Here is a 21,086-nt window from a genome sequence, read left to right as displayed (position 1 = left end):
CTGCCCTCCTTGGTCCGTGACCCCCAGAGTCAGGTGTCAGGCTGCCCTGCCGCGTCCTCCCCGCCCCTGGGCTGTGGCCCGTCTCTGCTCTGGGTCCATCTCCCCACCTGTAAGAGGACGGCGGGAGCCCCAGCGGGCTGCGGTCCCCAGCGGGCTGCGGTCCCCAGCGGCCTTCCCGTCACGGGGGAGAGCACGGCCCCCAGTCCTCACCCGAACATGCCCTGGGATGCCCCGTGGGTGCTCTCTCGCGCCGGAAGCTTCCACACGTGGTCACCCACCTGTGTTTCCTCCCGGGAAGCAGCCGGGCTCTCCACACGCCACATTCCTGTGACGACTCACTGCACATTGCATTATCCAATTACGATGGTTCTAAATGGTTCTTGTCACGGATGAAACAGCTGCTGCCCTTTGAAAAAGCTCCAGGTGACCGCAAGAGCTGTTGTGCGAAGTCACGAATGGAGAAAACGCAGATTCTACTAGCTCTGCCTTCGGGGGAAAAAATATGAAGTCGTCTGCCAGACCCCGCAGGAGCACCCGCCAGCCGCGTCCCAGTGCAGGCCTCCGGGACTCTCGCCGACTGTGACTACCGACTCCGAAGTCACCTTTTGCTCCCCCGTACCTCCCGCCCGGGGAAGCCTTCCGCTCTGGTCCTACCAGCCGCCTCCTGCTCAAGACGGCGCAGTGACCCCTCGCCCGCCTGCTGAGTGGACGCAGACCCCCGCACTCGGGCCTTCCCCTTCCGTGTCTTACATCCCTCTGACCCCCCCACACCACGTTCCAGCCAACGTCAGCTGCTGTCCGTTGCCAAGCACATCCTGCCTTCCCCCAAGTCAGTAGCTTCGGCTCTCGCTGGGGTTTTGTGGGGGATCCTGGAGCTGCTGCCTCTTATCCACGGAAAAAGCCGCTCTTCGTCCCGTAAAGCATCATGTCACCAGTGGCGGACCTGCAGGTCGGGACGCGTCTATTCCTCCACGGATCCCCCTGTCCAGCTCGGCCCTGGTGCAGAACAGCTGATGAGCTCTGCTGGACTCGACGGAACACGTCGAGTGGGAACAAAGTGGGGTCCAGTCCTGGCTTGGGAAGAAGCATGGTGACAGAGACAAGGTCACTCCTTGGCTCGAACCCACGCCTGGCTAAGCTCTTACATGAAAGCAGAGGGGAAGAGGACACGCCCACGCAGAGCACCTGCTGCCTCGTAACTGGGCACATGCTGGGCTGTCCCGACTGCTCGAGTCACAGAACGTACCCTGATGCTCAGGAAGGTGACCTTCTCGCGGCTAGGAAGCGGCCAGTCCTCGCTACGGGGCGTCGGCCTGCTCGCGCTGCTGGGGAGTTAAAGGCACCACCAGTCCTGAAGCTGTATTTGCCGCCGAGCACGTAGCTCGGGTTCAGTGGGGCCACCATCCCACCCACGGCCACCCTGGGCCCCGGGAGAAGCCGGAACTGGGATGCCGCCATGTCCACGGACGTAGCTTCCACTCCGGGCCAGACATCCCCAGGTGCCGCCTCACCTCCCAGCACAGCTGCTCAGCCCCCCGTGTCCTGACTCTCCAGGACGGGCACCTCTCCAGACCTGGGGTCCACCTTCTCGTCCTCTCTTGTCCTTACTCTACCGAGGTACGGCGCCATCTCCGCCCTCCACACCCCAGACGTCTCTCCCTCTGTGCGTCCGACACTTAGCCCGGAGCCTCATCTCTGCTCCGGGATGCCTCTACATCCCTGCTGCTTCCATAAGAATCCCTCTAAAGTGAATCGTGCCGGTTCCCTCCTCAAGCTCTTCCAGAGGCTGACCATCACCCTCGAGATAAATTCGAATCCAGTAATTTGTTACACACAGCCAACAGCGATATTCAGAACACTGCACGGCCTGCCAGTTTGTCCTGAACGTCACTGGGCACCAACCAAACCAAACAGACTCCAGCCACCTGTCCCGAAGGACCCTTAAGGGGCCAGATGTTAACTCTTCAGTGGCTGGGCCATCATGAAGGCGGGGGTCCCTGCAGGGCACCTCTGGGACTTGGGTCATAGGCGGTTTGCAAGCAGTGCAGACACACCTGCAGGGCGTGCTCACTGGGCCCCAGGTGAACACCATCTGCACACACAGCCCACAGCTACCGGCCTCTCACTAAGTCCCTGCTTCTAGGCACAGCTCCAAAGGCCACACTTCAGGGTCACGGAATGTCCCCCCACCCCCAATCGTGCCTGGAAGGTTCTTCTCCATGTTCCTGCTCCAGGGTCATCCAGTCCCTGGGCGTGGGTCATCTCCCCGCACAGTCTCCCCCTCCTTACCCTCCCTGCAGGGTCTTGGTCTCAGTCCCCACAGTGTCCACCCCTCCCCCCCACCGCAAGAGAATGGACACTCGGGGCACAATGCACAGACCTCATTCAGGTGAGCTGGTGCCCTCTGGGGCCCTGCAGACCTCAACTCGGGGCAAAGCCATGCAACATCACCAGCCGACTCTGGGACAGTTTCTGTATGGAAACCAAGCACAGTGCACAGCCCCCCACGACTGCCACAGTAAACCCCTCACCGTGAGTTCTGAGTACGAACTACACACACACACACACACACACACACACACCCCGAGCTACATTCATCAGTTTTACTCAGGCCCATTAAACTGTGTGCATTTAAAAAACTAACGTTTTGAACAGTAGAAAACACACACTGATGCAGTTTAAAGGATAAAATGGTGATACCCATAGAAGTTCTAAGCTTCTCTTTTCACGTCTCTCTGGGCCGTGCTGGGTGTCGCCCGTGCTGGACGCCACTATGGAGATGCTCTGCGCCTTCTGGGCGCTGTAACCCCCTCCAGACCAACCTTGTCCAGGGGGCCACTCTGCACAAAATTCTAGGTCTCCACCGGAGCCCAGATCCGACGCTAGAAACAGGTTATTCTTGTGCCTGGAAGTTACCTTGAAAGCACATAGTGTGTCCTCTGTAGAAAAAATATATAAATAGAAGAAAGAGCCTTTTATCGCATCTTCTGTAGATGGAAATGAACCTAGAAGATGGAGGGCAGTAGTGTCCAAAGTTGTGCCCCCAAGGGACATGTAGCCATGTCTGGAGACATTTCCAGATATGCAAGAGCTGGGATGCCACGGTCGTCATCCAGCGGGTAGAAGCCTCAGGTACCGTCAAACGTCTCATAGTGGGCGGGACAGCCCCCCACCCCCGCAAGAGAGAATTATCTGCGCCGACCACCAGAGAGCCCTGGGTCGTCTACCCTGGTGCAGAGGAAGGTCTAAACCACCTGACGGGCTCCTGCCCCACCTGGTAAGGAGGAGCCTCGACCTTGAGCTGACGACCTGATCGTGCCCCCCTGCTGCTCCCTCTGGAGGAGGACTGGACACATTCAGCTGCGCGTCCTGTCAGTCAGCGACACGGCGATGGACAGTGTCTGGTCTAACCCGGAGAAGCGTGATGTTCAGTGAGGACGTTGGTAGTTTGTAATGTGTGCGACAGAGCCCAGGCGGCAGTCCGATGTGACCGCGCAAGGTGAAGCCAGTCGTGCTGGGCCCCCAGCAGCTGGGTGTCCTCCGTCCACACTGAGGTGCACAGGGACAGCTATGCCGTAGTTTAACGCCTCTGCATTCCAACGACCGTGGTCTGCTGTCGCACTCAGCCGTTACAGATGGTAACTGCAGTCACCCAAACTTGGTGGTCAGTTTGGGCACTAAAACCCTACGGCTCGTGGCGGGAACGTGAGCCCTGATGTTGACTGGAAGCCGCCCGTGGGCACCTTTCACGGTAGCAGCACGAACGCCACAGAACTTCCAGAACATGCAAAACTGGCCCAGTTGCTCTCGGAGAGCTTGAAATGTGGAGAACTCCTTTCCCCGGATGGAGCCCCGCCGACCTGCTCCTGGCCCGCTCTCGCCCTCCGGGCACACGCAGGTGAGCCTAACTGAGCTCGCCGGTCCGCGGCGCTCAGCCCAGTCTGTACTTGGAAATAAAACAGTGCGATTTTAAAAATATTGTAACTTCCGCACCGAGGCACTGAAATGAAAATCTCGAGAGGCGAGCTGGGGCGGCGGACCTTTCTAAAGTCCCACCCTGGGAAGTGACTCCCGAAAGAGGTCACCGGCTGGAAGCAGCGTCTGTTGAAACCACACCTCCACCGCCTGTGACTGCCTATCTGTCCCCTGGTGTACTTACGGCGGGACAGCCGGACCCATCTACCTGCGGGCCAGAGACTCCGCATCCCGCCATGAGACCTTACCTGATCCGGCACGGGGACTCCACAAAGAACGAACGGACAAGCAGGTTCGTGGAAGGGGATGGTGTTTATTTTGTCGGGAACTTTCAGATCACACGGGTGCCACGGCTCGTGTGCCCGTTTCAAAGAGTAAAGAGTCTTTGCGCTTTCAAAATCATTAGTCGGTAGAGTGACCCGTCCAGGGCAAGTCCCGAACCCCCACCCCCGCCAAGTCAGAGGTAGAAACAAACACACAAGGGGGAAGACGGTTAGGTCCAAGGTCAGGCCACAGCTCACAGCTACATGGTGCTGATTTCTTGGTCGCCGTCTAGTGGGGGTGGGGAGGACGGGTGACAACACCCTGCGTGGTTCTGACAGCTTTGTCCCACACTCGGGCTCCTTGTCCAAGCTGCTGCTGAACAGCAGCTCAAGTTCTCCAGGAATTTAGACTCGACAAAGGAAAGTCCTCTGTCACCTTCAAATACCACTTAGGAGCTCTTTCCTGGAGCCAGTGTTTCCTGTGTCCCAGGCCCCACCACAAAATCAATAATCTTCATATAGCCTTTGCTTTGACCTCGGGTTCAGGGACATCGATGCCCGGCTTAAAGAGAGCTTGGGGCATGACCTGGCTAAGCCAGGTGTTTTTGAGCACGCGCGCTCGGGGTCACTGCCCCCCGGGGTCCGCGCCCTGTCCCGGGGCTTGGGAGTCCTGCTCCGGGGCTCGGGCATCCTCCGCCGGTGGCTTGGGCACATCCAGCATGGTGGACGAGTCTCTTCGGGGGTTCCCAGTCACCAGCATCCAGTGGTTTTTCGGCTTCTCAACTCGGTGCAAATCCAAGTGTGTGTGAGCGGCCACTTCCACTTCCTTTCCGAAACGGCCGCTGGGTCGGGAGAGAACAGACCCCGGTTGGAAACAGAGCAGTGGCTCTGGGTGAGTAACTCTGTCCGCCCCCGTCCCAGCCCCAGGTCCAGCGGACTCGGGCTCAGGGACGGTGGGCTCTGGGATACGTGTGTGCCGGACCTTGCCCCTGCCTGCACAGTGATGAGGGGCACTGGGTCCCACCACAGCTATAGTCATCTCGTCGGGCAAGGACCTGTGGGACACCAGGGCTCGGGCAGGATTTGCCACACCTTTGAATCCTTTGTGACAACACTTCATCATCAAAGCACTCGTGTGTGTGGCCACACTGACTCAAGCTGCTTGGGGTGCCTGGGTGGCTCAGTCAGTTGAGCGTCTGACTCTTGATTTAGGCTCAGGTCATGGTCTCAGGGTTGTGAGATCGAGGCTCATGTAGGGCACTGAGCTGGGCGGGGAGTCTGCTTGAGAGTCTCTCTCCCTCTCCCTCTGCCCTCCCCCTCCAAAATAAATACAGAAATATAAACACATCAGTCGAGTGTCTTTGCGCCCCTATCCGTGGCATTTAGCTGAACTGAGCAGCACGTACACATACCTTAAGAACAGGTGTCTGTGGGCTGCCAGCCCCCGGTTCGTTTGGGAGTGATTGAGGATAATTTTTGCATTTGCCTTTAAAGATGAAGAGAGTGTGTTATTTGCATTACGAACTAAAACCTCCAATTCCTAAAGACAAAAAGTTGAAAATATACTATATATTCACTTAAATGTAGTTCAGTGAAATAGAGAGATGGAAATAACCTAGAAACCAGACTTTAATGGACGGATTTCATACACCGTTGCAGGTGCACAGGGGACGGAACATCCTAGAATCCCTGAGAGCCACACTGGAAATCTCTCACAACATGAGACATAACCAGCAGTGTTTCTAAGTGGAGAAGATAAGGATGTCACTGATGTCCTATTTCGTTAAAAGAAAAAAAAATTGAAATTAAATAAAATAAAGAGACATGCACGGAAAAAGACAGAGATGATAAACGCTAGCGGGCCTCTCTGGAAGGTGGTGGAATTACTGGTTATTTTCATTTTATTTGCTTTGCTTTGCTGATTTTCCTTCAGCGAGCATATATTCTGTTTATAATCAGGAAAAAAAAATACATATTATTTCAAACTCCTGGCTTCTGGAAGCTAATGACTGAGGAAGCCCCCGCCGCTCCCGTGGGACTTACACAGCATCAGAAATGCCCACGTCAGATCGGGCCACCCTGCAACCAAGGAGCGTCCCACCCGAACACAGACGAACCGTGCGCCCTGTCCAAGATGCAGGTCTCCCCACAGCCGCCCTTCCCAGCTGATACAGCAGGAGCCTGGCCCAGCCTCCCTCCCACAGCTAAAGCGTGCTGAGACAGCAGCACAGAAATACCCCTGCTTCCCGATGGCATCACGAGCAGAGCCGGCTTCCAGGGAAGCTCCCTAGAGCCCGGCCGCACTCACCGGCACGGGGGAGCCTTCGTACTCCAGGCGGAACTGGGGGTCCAGGAAGGCGGCCTGCCAGCAGTTCAGGTAGGAGGCCTCATCGGTCAGATACACCTCCTGAAGCCAAGACCTCTTCGACGACCTCAGCAGGGTCCTGTGGTCACTGGATAAATACAGCTGAAAACGGCAATGCAGGGGTGAGCTACGTCACACGGCTAGAGAAGCTTGGGGCGGTGAACCACCGACCAGCGGGGTGTCAGGTGTGGTCCAGCGCAGTTCTGGAAAGCCCCTTCTTGTGGGCGGTGTGAGAACACTCGGGTTTCCTCCACTTAGAGACATCATCGCAGGAGGCTGAGGCTACACCCCCAGCACCTCCACTGCTTTGCCTTCCTCTGGGTGCCAAACCTGCTCTCTCTCCTCCTCATCCGGGCCCTGCTCCCCCTCCTCCTTCCCAGGGCTCAGGCCAGAACCCCGGTTTTGCTTCTTAGAAACAGCGTTGCACAGAGTTGCCGCATGAAGGGAAGTGCCTCACAACCGACACCGTCACCGCCAACATTCACCGTGGGCCCCTGAGGACGGCTCTCTGGAGCTGACGTCCCCATGGGGGACTTACTCCGACAGCTCTCAGGCCCCTGTAACCGGGCCCAGAAGCACCCCAACCTGCAGAAAAGCCGGGAACGTAAGCTACTGCTTAGTTCTTTAGTGATTGAGCTTCACCCCGAACCTGGAGGCTGTTTCTGCCTCTTTCGGTGGGTTCTCATGGGCAAAGCTGGGCCACGAGGCGCTCGCTGCGGGGAAGGCAGAAGTGAGTTACTCTCTTCGAGGCCTTTCCTGGCGAGCCAGACAGGGATGGAGGACAGGCCCGGAAGCACCTGTAGACCCCAGGGAGGTTGGACAGGCCAGCAGGAGTGGGAGGGGCTGCCGGCAGGCACCAGCGAGGACACACACTTACCCAGGGGCTCAGGAGAGGCTCTGAGGGGGAGGCAGTGTGGGGCTGGGCACCCAAGGGGCTGGCCGCATGTGGACAGGGAGGGTGGGGACATATCACAGAGGACCTTAGATGCCACCGTGGACGGCAGTGCTAACCAGACCCGAGCTCCTAGAGCATCGACCTGGCAGCGTGTGTCTCCTATGGTCTGAGGTCAGGACAGACTAGAGGGATCCAGCGTGGACCAAAGTCCTGGCACTGGGGACGAAAAGACAGGCCCAAGAGCACTAGGAAGGGAGAGCCATGGCCATGACCATGAGCAGGATGTGGACAGGGAAGAGAGACAGGCCCAAGACACACTCGGGTTCTCAGTGATCGGGGAAATCCAGGGCAACTGAAAACCTGCCCTTCCAATGGCAAAGACTGTCCACCTCAGACCACAAACTCCGTTGTGTTAATGTGAAGAGAAATAATAGTGAGCCAGGCACGACTCTAGAAGGGCGGCATTACCTGATTTTTTTTAACGAATGCCCCGGAAGTACTTGCTAATTCACAGACAAGGAACAGAAATAAGAGAATTTGAGAAGAGACTGAACCACCGTCCCTTGAGAATGAGAGCACCATGGACCTGAACGTCCTAAGAGAATTGACCGGAAAACCATGAGAGAGAACAGAGTGAGGCTTTCACCAGCAGGGAGTCTCAACAGCGATGGCTTTCTTACATTTTTCTTGCAACTAACTTAGGGCCCCCCATAAGGGCCATCCATAGCAGAAGATACCGGGAGGACAACCTCAGCGGGATCAGCATCGAATCCCCAGGAAGAAAAACCACAGAATTTCACGGAGAGATAAGAAAGAATAAATGAATAAATGGGAAGATCTCTCAGAAAAAGAAATGTTATGAAGCATCAAATATGTGAATTTATGGAATTTTCCAGTGCCAATAAAATGCCATGTGAGGGGCGCCTGGTGGCTCAGTGGGTTAAGCCTCTGCCTTCGGCTCAGGTCATGATCTCAGGGTCCTGGGATGGAGCCCCGCATCGGGCTCTCTGCTCAGTGGGGAGCCTGCTTCCTCCTCTCTCTCTGCCTGCCTCCCTGCCTACTTGTGATCTCTGTCTGTCAAATAAATAAATAAAATCTTTTAAAAAAAAAATGCCACGTGATTTTTTTATCACACCCCCCCCCCCCAGGGAGAGGGACTTGCAGAAATAATTACATGTAACCGAGAGGTTAACTAATTCCTAATATAATTCAAAAAAGTGTAATGAGAGAAAACTGACCCAACGTGCCGTCAAAATACACATTATACTGTAAAGCGTAATTCTAGAATAAAAAGACACAATTTGGGTTGAAAGGGTTAGAACGGGAAGCTCAGAGACAGCACACGGGCTGTAGAGTGATGCTCCGCGGAGATCTGCTGTCAGAGAGGAAAGGAGTCATCGTCCAAGAAACAACACAAATGCAGCTTATTAGTCGTTTAGGGGAAATTGCAGGTCTCCACAGTACCTGCACCAAAATAAACCTCAGGCAGATAAACAACAAACAGGAACAAACGTGAAGCTTCAGCCACTGAGAAGTCGATACAAGTTTGTCTTTTCATGGTATTTCTAGAGCAGACTTTATGGGGCTCTGAGCAATGGAAGGGATTGAGATGGAAACCACGGATACACGTTACTCAAAAATATGTTAGAACCACTCCGACTTCAAAGCCACATAGCCAAAATAAATAAATAAATAAATAAATAAATAAATAAATAAAAATAACAAAATCCAAGAAGCAAATGGGAGGGAACATGACCAAGAAAATGACAAAATGTTATAACCTACGGAAGAGCAGGTACCGAACACAGGTCAGTACACGGACCCAGGACGAAGGATTTACAGGAGACAAAGAAGATGGGACAGTCGAGGACAGCGTTGGGGGAGAGAGTAAGGGAAGGAAGGTCGAGGAAGAGAGAGAGAGAAACCAGAAACGGTGCCTCTACTTCTTGTGGGGCTTGTAACTTTCTCTGTATTTTATTTTTTTTTAAGATTTTATTTATTTGACAGACAGAGATCACAAGTAGGCAGAGAGGCAGGCAGAGAGAGAGGAGGAAGCAGGCTTCCTGCTGAGCAGAGAGCCCGATGCGGGGCTCGATCCCAGGACCCTGGGATCGTCATGACCTGAGCTGAAGGCAGAGGCTTAAACCCACTGAGCCACCCATGCGCCCCTCTCTGTATTTTAAATCCATTCTGAGAGAACAAAGTGTAAAAGAAAATAGCGTTAGTAACGTTAACCTCTGGATAACACAAGGGTGATTTACCCCCCCCTTCAACAATATGGTATTTTCTCTAATTTCTACATTTTTTTCTTAATTCAGGCTGCGGCTTACCATCTAAGGTGTGTAGGGGTTTAACTGGCAGCGCTGATTTTTCTTAGCATCACACAAGGTAATAAATAACGTTACCTCATACCATTATGGAAGCTTTGATTCAGCAAGAAATGGTTAAGTGGTACCCCCATTGCCACTGGACCCCTGAACGGCTTGGAACAAGATCACCTGACTTCATGCCTCAGTTTCCCCATCAGTAAAATGGGGTAAAACAGTCCCTAGTTCAAAGACCTATTTGGATGATTAAGAGTGTGTGTATTTGTGTATGGTATGTAGTAAGGTTTACTAATCCCCATTTTATAAATGAGAAAGGCTCGAAAAAGTTAAATGACTTATCTGAGGTCCCACTCCGTAAAGAGACATCTCAGCTCGAGTTAGACCCAGATTTATCTAGTTCTGTTACCCTCCTAATCTCCAAGGGAAAGAGAAAGATCAAGTTAAAAAAAACAAAAATAGTTATCAGGCGACACACCTCGCTAGCCTTAGTGACACTGACAGTTATCAGACGACAATTAGTTAATCCAACCATTAACTTAGGGGTGGAGGTGGCAGAAAGCTATGCTTGATGTCAACTGCATTGCAAAAAGCTTTTTCTCCCTTACTCCGTAGCGCCTAAGGGTCTGTTTCTGTCCTTCGGAAAGCTAGAAGGCAAGAAATGGCACAAGAGCCGCGGGCGGAGGTTCCAGAAGCCAGAGGCAAAGCCCACACCTACAGAGTCCTCTATCTGTCTCTACAGGTGACCGTGAGCCGCACAGAAACCATCCTCTGGCTCCACACGCCATGCACCGTGAGGACTCACCATTCTGTCTTCAAATCCGCCCGTCGTCGCGAGGCAGAAGTTCTGTCCATATGTAAGGACCTGGCCCATGGCAGTTCTGTCTGCACTGTCAGGGAAAAATAAGCATCATGTCAATTCTCTATTAGAATTTTTCTACATTCAGGGCACCTGGGTGGCTCAATCGTTAAGCCTCTGCCTTTGGCTCGGATCATGATCCTGGGGTCCTGGGATCGAGCCCCGCATCAGGCTCCCTGCTCGGCGGGGAGCCTGCTTCCTCCTCTCTCTCTGCCTGCCTCTCTGCCTACTTGTGATCTCTGTCAAATAAATAAATAAAATCTTCTAAAAAAATCAATTTTCTTGATAATGTATTTCACACACATTAGCTGATTTGGTAGCTAAACATTTACAAAATGGTCATTTCTCTGGGCCTTCAAATCTGGCTGATATCCTGTCCCTGTCCCCCTGCCCCACCCCTGCTCCCGCCGTGGCCAGTGTGCGGAGTGTCCGTCCGTGTGAGCATGGCGTGCTGTCTTCCACTGAGGGATTGTGGCCAGGGACGTGGGCATCTGGATAAAGAGCCCTCCTGGCCAGGGAGGGCTTACACACTTAACACAGTCTTCCCTCCCAATGCTCCAGGACACAGAAGCTGTGGTCCATTTTTAGTTGTCTTGACAGAACTTCTCAGTGTTCAAAGGAACTCTAAAGCAAACACTCAAAGGAGGGGCGCCTGGGCGCCAGTCAGCAAACCACCAGCTTCGGCTCAGGTCATGATCCGGGAATCGTGGATGAGTCCCACATCAGGCTCCCTGCTCGGCGGGAAGCCTGCCTCTCCCTCTGCCTCCCCGCTGCTTGTGCTCTCTCTGACAAAAAAATAAAATCTTTAAAAAAAAAAAAAAAATTAAGACCTAAAGGACTGGCTGTACTCTTGTCATCAAAACATTGCTATCATTGTTCAATTAAAGTAAAAGCAATCCTTTTTTGTTGTTACTATGTATCTTTAAGGATTTAATTGCCGATTTCAAGATCTCAGCTACAGTTTTAGCGAATAATTACAAAGTAACAAATCCCGCATAGTGCCACCTTGCACTGGACTATTTCTGTCCTAAAAATAGCGACATTGAGCTCCAAAGAGCATCCTGAGATGTTATTAGGAAAACCCAGTTTGTAGGCAGAACGCGATTTTAGTTTCCTAGATCCAATACTTTTGAATGAAGCATTTATAAGGGAACACAAATGAGCAGTTGTCCTGATGTTTAAGAAGGGCATGTGAAGGCCACCAACAGTAACCCCCGGGGGGAGGCAGCAGGACAGAAAGCACAGAGAGCGTCCTAACCCCTTCACCTCCAGGCAACAAGCCCTCCCAGGGCTTCCTGAAGCTGGAAGTGAAAACACATTTATGATAACCATGAGCTGAAAATTCAAGTGTCTGTACCTCAAAATGATGAAAGTGTTTCTGCCAACGGGGATCTTGGTTTGAGCTGCGCTCAGCCCACAGGGCACCTCTAACTGGTCACTCGCGGGCGATTTAATTTCATCCAGAGCCATGCAGAGGCTCAGGTCCCCGCCCAAAACCAAATCAGCGTCCGTCTCAGGGTAATCTGGATTCACAAGCATCACTTTGTAGCCACAGCGAAGGTACCCGTCCTCCGTGATGGAAAGCTGCATCTACAATTTAAATTGTTTTTCAGACAACCCTGGTGTGTCCTCAACAGCCAGTGCAGAGACCCCTGCCAGATGCCCCTTCCCCCCTTCACCGTCGAGAACCTGTCCCAGGAGGGGGCACATCCCTCAGGGACCTTGTGATAACTCGCATGCCCTCAAGTCCTTCATTCTCTTCCTTTTCCCGCGGCCGACCCCCTCCCACTTTGCCAAGGTCCCCCCCAAATCCCAAACGGAGTCAGAAAGCTGATGAAAAATCATGCGCTGACCCCACTCTTCTTAACTGATTCAGACTCACTGGAAATGTCCTGAGCACCGAGTAAGGGGCGTTTTACAGATTCCTGTACTGATCCTGGAAAGTGCGGGTAAATGAAATTAAGAGCAGATTTCTCCTACGTTTCTAAAATCTTAGGGGGTTATAAACATCGTGGTTTTCAGCTCTAGAAGGGGGACAATGGTATCTTCCAGACGATAATTCATTTATGGAATGTTTGCTTGCTTAACACACACTCACACTTAATTCGATATAATTTTGAGGACGGCGCTCAGATTTAAAATTACCGGTCTCAAAAGATTCTCTTTGAGTCTCCTATTTCTCTGTATGAGAAGCTGTCCCTTTTCTCTCTTCTCCAAGAAGTCCTTCATGCGCTCCTGGTGAAAGAGAAAATGAAAAAAACCCCAAAGGTCAACAATGGTCCTCAATTTACAGACCCCGGTAGCTTCTAGGTCAGAAGCATGCCGAGTTGAAAAAGCAGAATCTGAGAAAAAGAAAGGTGAGCCTAACGGGAATGGTGGAAATTGTTTTGGCTTTAATATTCTTACTTCTTTGTAGAAGGCTTGAAAAAATGACACACACCAAAAAAATAAACAAACAAACAAACAAAAACAGCCTCACCCTCAATTACCCCATCCAGAGACAATCATGAACAACATTTGGAGGCCGTGTGTCCGCAGTGGAGGTCTCCCCTGGCTGTCCACCACCGCAGCCACCAAACCCTCCCCCACCAGCTAGATGGAAGCCTGATGGCTCAGGGCCTTGTCTGAGTGTAAGGTCAGGATAAGGGACACCACCGGACGCCTAGGAGGGAACTTGTGGGGCTGAGATGGGCACCGAGTTTGGAGACCCAGGGACCTGCAGAAGGAGCAGGTGTGAGACCTGGGGGTGTGGGACAGCAGGTGAACTTCCTGGGGCTTTCAGACTCCGGGTGGGTTGTTAGGCTACTTGGCGTCTGCTGGGTGAGAAGGAGGCCCAGGGGGCAGAAGGACTGGGGGTGGGTGGGGCGGGGAGGTCCCTGAGGAGTGGGCGGCGGGGCCAGCTGCACCTGCCTACCTCTTCCAGGTAGATGTCCTCGTTCCAGTTGCCCATTCGCACTCCCGGACCGTACAGGTTCTGCGCCATCCTGCCCTCCGGCCAGCGGCCAGCCCGCCAGCCTGCCTCCCACACCTGCCTTGTTAGCGTGCCTTGTCGCCATGGCAACCGACCCAGAGCAATTGGCCAGGTCCGGGGCCTGCTGGCCAATCAGTGGCAGCGCAGGAGCAGGGGGGGGGCGCGCAGCCGGGGGGGTGGGGGGGGGGGGCCCTGCAGGGATGGGGTTGGGGAGCGGCACACTCGCTGCCTGGAGTCCCTTCCACTGTGATTTCTCTGAATTTAATTCCAATGCAGGCTGGTGGGCTAACGCCAGCCCTCCGGCCTCGTGGTGCTAAAAATGTAAAACACTTTTTTCTTTTCTTTCTCTCTTTCTTTTTTTTTTTTTTTTTTTAAATCCAAACAAAAAATGCCATGGGGGGGGAAGTATCCCTCGCTTATTGAGACGCAAATAGGAGCCTTTGAACCGAAGCTCCTTAACCCTAGAACTGCGTATCCTCCGTGTAGAAATCTGGAAACCAAAGTAATATGGAGGAAAGAGGGAAGAGACCATCCCGAACTCAGTGCCTCAAAAGTAAGAAACCTGGCGCGTTAGCATCTTTCTGCTTATGCGACTGGGGCAGTCCTGCCTCTAAGGGTTTTACAGCATCACCCCCCCCCCCCCCCCCTCTCCCTCCTCCAGTGTCCAAGCTAGAGGACAAGTCCATGGCTTGCAAGGACTCTGGATAAAGGTGGAATATGTGGGAGCCAGCGCATTTTGTTTTGTTTTTGCTTTTGCTTTAATGCCGGAGCCAATGTTTTTAAAGCAGCACTTTATGAACAGGCAAGTGCTTCCGGGAGCTTGACGCTAATGCCGTGCCTTGGTAGCCGGCCGTGCTCCTGTCTACTGAGACAGCACAGACACGAAGGACACGCATCCTTCCCTCCCTCCAGCAAACCCAGTCTACAGGAGAAGGTACTTTGTGAAAACAGATCACCACAGGAGGAATGGGACAAGTGAGACTACAGATGCGCTGATGAAAGGCCACAGGACTGCAAGGAAAGATTCGTTTCTGCCTCGGGGAGGTGACTGGGGGGAAATCAGGAAGGACGCCCCTGGGTGGCAACTGGGGCAGGACCCTTGGCAGCTGGCCTGGGGAGGGTCTCAGCGGCTGGGCTGCAGGTCCCGGTACGGATGGGACACTCCCTCACCCTTGCGAGTCTGCAAGCTCTGCCCCTCCACCAGCTCGCTCTAGGACACTTCAAAAGGCTAAGCAGGACGGTAGGTCGCATAGTATTCCGCCAGAACTGCATTTGATAAATTAAAACGAGAGTCTCAAAGGAGTGAGTCTCTCATCCAAGTTCAAAGTGCTAAAAGTTGCGCAGGACATAGACTCAACCCAATTTCCTGACTCCAAAGTTCAGGCTTTCTCCAAGTGTTTCTGTGTTCCCTGTAAAATCAGGAATATCCTAAGACAGTGCTGGTCTCCACGTAGTTTACTAGAGTTCTCAGGAGTCGATCCGGAGGGAGTTTTGAGCTCATCTACTTCCCTTGTGCCATTATGGGGAAATGAGTTACATTGCCGGTTGTTAGAGGCCCAGCAAGACACTATCTACATGTTGTTTTGTGAAATGGCTTTTTAAGTCAGTCTGGAGACAGATACAACCACGTGATTGTGGAATTGCAGACACACTGGTGTTTGCTGGGGGTCTTTGGTGGGTGCAGCTTACCACCCAGTGTGACCTGCTTCCCGCCCAACAACTGCTGTGTTTCTGGAAGACAGGCCTAGCAACACATTTTCAGGGCGGTTACTCCGTTGATTTTTTTCGTCTTTAGTTTTGTAAGATAGTTTACTGGATGCAAGACCCTTGGTTACAAGTTTTCCTTTCAGTGCCTTAAGTCTGTCATGCCCCTGCCCTCTGACCACCACCGAGTCTGGGGAGAAGCCAACCATCGACCTCGTGGGGGTTCCCCTGTGTGTCTGTGAAGGGTCGTGTGTGGGCTCCTCTGCTCTCAAGGTGCTCTGTGGCTTTGTCCTTCGTCCCTTGACCATGGTCTGGGGGGCCTCGCCTGCCATCCATCCCACGTGGAGGTCCCTGACTGTCTGAATGTATAGATTGTTTTTTTAATCCAATGTGGGATTTGCCATTCTTTCTTTGAATATCCGTCTGCTCCTTCCTGTCTCTCTTCTCCTTCTGGGACCCTGTTGCGTGTTAGGGGGGCGCTCCTCATTAGGTCCTATTTGTCTTCCTTCTTTTTTCTCTCTGGCTGAAGATTGCATCATTTCTGTTGCTTTTTCTCAGGTCTGAACTTTCTCCTAGGCCGGCTCAAATCTGCTGCTCCACATGTCTCGTGAATTCTTCATTCTGGTCGTAACACTTCCCAGCTCCAGAATTTCTGCCCAGTTCTATTCTATCGTTTCTTTACCGAAAGTCTATATTTGAAGAGACATTGCCAATATACGTTCCTTAAATTCTATCATCACAGTTTTCCCTTGGTCTTTGAACATATTCTTAATTGCTCTGGAGTCTCTGCCTGCTAAGTCCAACATCTGGGCCCTCTGAAAGCCTGCCTTCTCTCCAGAAGATAGATGGCATTTTCCTCTTTGTTGGCTGGGATCATGATTTTTTGTCAAAAGCGAGACGTTTTCAGTAATGTAGTATCGTAATTCTGAATACTGATTCCAGACCCCCAGTGCTGTTGTTTGCTTGCTTGTGAATCTGGTCAGTGAGCACTGTTTCCCACTGTGCAATCCTCTGATGTCACCGTTGAGAGGTGCAGTCTGACCCCCCCCCCAAAATGATAAACAAAGCTCCATAAAGGAACGTCTCTCAACCTAGAACACAAGCAGATTTATTTTTTAAAGACTTTATTTATTTATTTGACAGACAGAGATCGCAAGTAGGCAGAGAGGCAGGCAGAGAGAGAGAGGGAAGCAGGCTCCCCACCGAGCAGAGAGCCCGATGAGGGGCTCCATCCCAGGACCCTGAGATCATGACCTGAGCCGAAGGCAGAGGCTTTAACCCACTGAGCGATCCGGGCGCCCCACAACACAAGCGGATTTAAAGGTCAGGTAATAACAACAAAATGCTAAACAAACACGCAAGAAGTCTTTTCCCCTTGATTTTCCTAAATTTTACTTTGATTTTTGAAAAATTATACAACCTTTATTTCCTACATAGGTATATAAAATGTTTATTGTATAACCCTTGAAAACCCCCAAAGCTACAATTGAAACAGAAATGCACTCTTGCCTTTCTGGCTGCCATAAACTCTGCTCGGTTCTTGTTTAGCCTTAAGTACCCCCTTGACCTCAGGCCATTGTTCCTTCTTCTTTCGGGTTACTACAATTTTGATGTAAAGCAGGTAGGTACTAGAGAACATGTTTGCTATTTCTTTTCATGATTCAGTGAGGCTCTTGGAAAAATTTAATTGGAACCTTTTGTTCCTTACTTGTGAAACATCTGGCAGGAAAAGAAAAGCCGAAGAAAAACTTGGACACGATCGTTCTCAGAAAAGAGAAGTAGGACAAAGTTCAGATATTGGGACAGAGAAATGAGAGTTGCAGTCTTAGAAACCAGTCATTTCCGGGGTTCCAGAGAGTAAGTTTTAAAGTGCTCACTGGATAACGGATACTGTAAGTCTTCCTAATGTGGGGGAACAAATAGGACTGACGCTCCTTTCACTAGGCTCTGTGAGAATTACCATCTCTGAACAGGGGTTTTCTTCCCCAATAAAAACAGGTTAAGGATAACGTCACTGATAAGACTCAGGGAAGCATTTCGCAGATGGTCCACAGGGTGTTCACAGATACGGAGCGGGGAGGGCTCTAATGTGGATACATTTAGGCAATGCTGGGGTAGAGACACGTGCTGATGGTGGCCCTCCTGGGGACCTTAGCCACTGTGGTGTCACTGGAACTCTGCAAAGGAATGCTGACCCATGACTTTACCCAAGCCAGTTTCAACATGGAATCCCTTTTTAAAGAACCATCTTGTGAGACCAATGTTTTACGACGGACTCAGAGATTTTGTGAGGCTCAAGTGACATAATAATATAAAAACCAGGTAGGATTTGGCCACAGAGATGACAGAACCCAGGACAGCTCTCTGCAGACGGGGGAGGCGGCTGAAGCCAGCGCAGAAACAGAGACCCGGGGAACAGCCAAAGGGCCAGAGAGGCACAGGGGCAGGGAAGGAGGGGGGAGGGGGGAAGTGGTGAGGGGCCCACAGCGCCAAGGTGCGGAACAGGGATCCTCTTTGTTGAGTCCTGGAGAGCGGCCCACAGAGCCCAGGCACGCCTCGGAGATGGGCGGGGTCCCTTCCTGACCGCGGCCGTAAAGCCACGGTTGGAATAAAGTGAGTCACATGGATTGTTTGGTTTCCCAGGGCACATAAAAGCTATGTTTACACTGTACTGTAATCTGTCAGGTATGCAATGGCTTGATGTCTAAAAAAACGTGTACACCTTAATTTAAAAATACTTCATTGCTAAGAAAAAAAAAAAATGCTAACCATTATCTGAGCTTTCGGTGAGTCGTAATTACTGGTCACAGATCACATGACAAATCGAATAGTGATGACCGGAAATGGTGGAATAGCGTGAGAATTACCGATCCCTGAGCCAGAAACACCACGGGAACAGATGCTGTTGGGAAAATGATGCAAGGTTGCCGCAAAACTTCAATTCGTTAAAAAATAAAATAAAATAAAAAAGCCGTATCTGTGACATGCACTAAAATGAGGCAAGCCTCTAGAGCTGGGTGACGTTTTTCTGAGGCCACAGGCTAGTGCATGGACTTCGGGGCATGAGACCCGGGAGGGGAGGGGGGCAGGAGCCCCAGTTAGGAGGCAGCGTGGGGACAGGGGACACACGTGCATGAGTACGGTGGTGATAGAGGGACTAGAGGGAAGAGAGAAAAGTCGAGATCGTCGCCTCTTGGGAAATGACTGTGTATTGGGGAATTCGTTCATTTCACTGGACAGCGATTGGCCGTGTCCCAAGCGTTGTGCTTAGCCATGGGGAGCCGGGGATCAAGGAGACCCTCCGGGTTTCGTGGACAGCCAGGAAGCAGAGACAACTCAGGAGGAGCCGTCCCATGTGGGAAGCACGTTGTCAAAGACCCAATAAGGCAGATGTCCCTGAAAGTGCCTCAGCAGGTGTTTTCTCACTTATAAGAGTCTTTCGAGAAGGTGGGCAGGGCCATGAGGACCACATAATTGTTGTTTAATGCCTCATCAAAGCAGGGCCAATCCTCTCCAAAGAACAGAAGGTGGAAGCTGCCCAGAAGAGGGTCTTCCGGTCTTTCTTGTCTCCATCTGCTTTCCTCTTGGTTCCACCAGACCTCCACGGGGAAAGACCCCCAGCAACGCACCTATAATTCTCCGCAGCCAGACATAAGCCCAGAGCCCAGCATTCGGTACAGGGACAGACCCGTAGGACTTAGTTCTCCCAGCTTCTGGTCACGTCTTTGCAGCCAACAGTCAGTGCTCCTGCAGTCAAGCTGACCTCTTGGGTGCTCTGCTGGCATGTATCCTGAAGTCCCCATAGCAGAAGAAATTTCCTTCCATGTGCAGTCCTGACTTCTGCAGGGGCTGGACCCCATGAAGAGGAAACCTTTTTGGTCTACTCAGCACACTGATGGGGAAATGCCAAGGGGGACCCAGGGCAGGGCGTGACAGCAAGAGACAGAAAGAGGCAAATGCCTTTGCCTAGAAGAGCAGAAAGAAAGCCAGGTTCCCCATGGGGAGGCACATTTTGGAGAGGCAGCCAACACCCCTGGTGACCAGGAGAAAAGAAGTTTCCCTCCCCCCCAGGGAAATTTGGGGAGCACTTTGGGCTTCCCAGAGGCATGAAGCTGGGGTGTCAAGCCGTCTTTTCTGGAGCTCCAAGAGCGGGGAGGCCCTCTAGCTGATATTTAGGTTTGAGGAGTATCTCTTTCTTTTAAAATCACCAGAAATTTATTTCAAATCCGCCCCCCCCCCCCCCCTTGAAAGCAGGGAATCGTAGTTTCCAACAAAAGCTAGGCAAAACTACATAAAACAAATATATTTTTTTTACAAAAAAAAAGGTAGTTTTATGGTTGATTCCAGTGGTGACCCCAAACTTCCACTTTGCCCCACTGGAGGACCTCAAGAGTCTGCAGGTCTCGTTTGTCCTCTGATGTTACAGGGGAGGCTTAAAGAGCAGGGTTCAACCCCGGCGCCATGAACAGGGGCTCCATCAATGCCAAGAGCAGGCTGCTGTGCCGGGACTTCTCTGCTTCCCAGCCCTCGCCAGCCCCACCCGGGGGACACTCACCGGCTCACCTCTGACCCTCGCTTGTCTTCCTGGTCAAGAGAGAGGACACCTGCGAGCTACAAGCCAGTGATTGTAGCAGCCTCCTGAAAACCCTAGAATCGTTCAGACACTTACCTCACAACAGGACACAGTTAAGGAATGAGGGGCTCCAGGAAGTCCTCCTGGATGCCGGGTAGAGGTGCACAGGGGGAAGCAAAACAAAGACCCCTTCGCTCAAACCGTCAGCTTCTCCGGCTCCTTTCATGGGATGGGAAAAGACAGGGTGTCCCTTCCTTTCACAAACAAGGAACCGGAAGCGCGGAGAGGTTGTGGGAAATGGGCAGGTTAGAAGTCACTGCTTACCGTGGAGCAAAGACCGTCATCAGGGGGGCCGAACAGGGTCGCTTCCTCTTCGTAAGACTTGCCAGTTCCCAGTTCTACGGAAACTTCCCTTGGCCAATGGGCAAACAGAGGCGCAGCCCAGGGAAGAGACGTGTCTCGGGTCAGACAGCTAGAGTTGTCAGAGCAGGAGCCAAAACCCAGGACCCGTCTTCTGTGAGGGCGAAAGGTCCCACGTAAGAAGCTGAAAACTGAAGCCTGTCTTTGATCCACGTTCGCAGACCGACGGCCACGGCAGCAGCGCTCCCAGCACAAGGACCCTGTGGGGCACAGAGCGAGATGCCCTACAAGGAGTTCATCTCGTGCTTTTGGGGTACCTGTGGGCCCAGTGGGGTGACCTGAACTTCTCCAAAGCATCAAGCCAGGGCCAGGCGATGGCGTGGCCAGAGTCCCGGACACCCTAACCCCAAGTCCGAGCTCCCTGAATTGTACGACCGTTAACAGTCTCCAAGAAATGGAGAGAGAGATGACCCACCCGGCTGTCCTTCAGTTACAGAGCCTCTCCCTCAACTGCCCGTCAGGGAGTCCTGGGAGCCCCGCTAAACTGTGGATTCTGGGAGGCCTGCAGTCTTCTGTTTGCTAAGACCTGACAAATACTCTGAGGGTACCTGGGAAGCCCTCATCTCAGCTGCGGATGAGACCGAGAGTCATGGTCGTGATTCTGGAAGGCAGTGCCGCAGGACCTTATCAGAAGCCTCAGAATGAAGCGTCCTGATCTCTGAAGTCCAGGCTGAGGATACGATACCGGTGAGACAGGTGCTTCGACAGCAACAAATCAGAGAAGTCCCACAACCCAA

The 21,086-nt window shown here is 52.3% G+C and overlaps 1 protein-coding gene across 3 annotated transcripts; it reads right to left on the bottom strand.

Annotated features, from left to right (window-relative positions):
- Positions 1-4,275: 4,275 nt before the first annotated feature.
- Positions 4,276-20,309, bottom strand: CFAP161 (cilia and flagella associated protein 161). 3 transcript variants are annotated; one of them, XM_059371451.1, is made up of 7 exons: positions 20,254-20,309; positions 12,827-12,916; positions 12,039-12,271; positions 10,628-10,712; positions 6,547-6,705; positions 5,651-5,724; positions 4,276-5,080 (listed from the first exon to the last, which is right to left on the bottom strand). In XM_059371451.1, exons 2-7 carry the CDS (start codon positions 12,908-12,910, stop codon positions 4,864-4,866), a joined length of 852 nt encoding a protein of 283 aa, XP_059227434.1. In that variant the 5' UTR covers positions 12,911-12,916; positions 20,254-20,309; the 3' UTR covers positions 4,276-4,863. The 3 variants fall into 3 exon arrangements, with proteins under 3 accessions (XP_059227434.1, XP_059227433.1, XP_059227432.1); XM_059371450.1 differs by lacking the exon at positions 20,254-20,309 and adding an exon at positions 20,026-20,170; XM_059371449.1 differs by lacking the exon at positions 20,254-20,309 and adding an exon at positions 13,596-13,717.
- Between the last annotated feature and the right edge of the window lie 777 nt (positions 20,310-21,086).

This window comes from Mustela nigripes, chromosome 13 (genome assembly GCF_022355385.1).
Source record: "Mustela nigripes isolate SB6536 chromosome 13, MUSNIG.SB6536, whole genome shotgun sequence".
Lineage (NCBI taxonomy): Eukaryota > Metazoa > Chordata > Mammalia > Carnivora > Mustelidae > Mustela > Mustela nigripes.
The sequence above is the reverse complement of the archived record's forward strand: the minus strand, read 5'-3'. Positions and strand labels throughout refer to the sequence as shown.

Bases quoted from the DNA above. Each gene is read 5' to 3' on its own strand.
- CFAP161 (XM_059371449.1), bottom strand. From the start codon at position 13,664: ATGGCGCAGAACCTGTACGGTCCGGGAGTGCGAATGGGCAACTGGAAC. The intron at 10,713-12,038 runs GTACAGACACTT...TTTCCCTGACAG, and splicing joins AACACTTTCATCATTTTGAG to TGCAGACAGAACTGCCATGG. The intron at 5,725-6,546 runs GTGAGTGCGGCC...TCATCTTTAAAG, and splicing joins ACGAAGGCTCCCCCGTGCCG to GCAAATGCAAAAATTATCCT.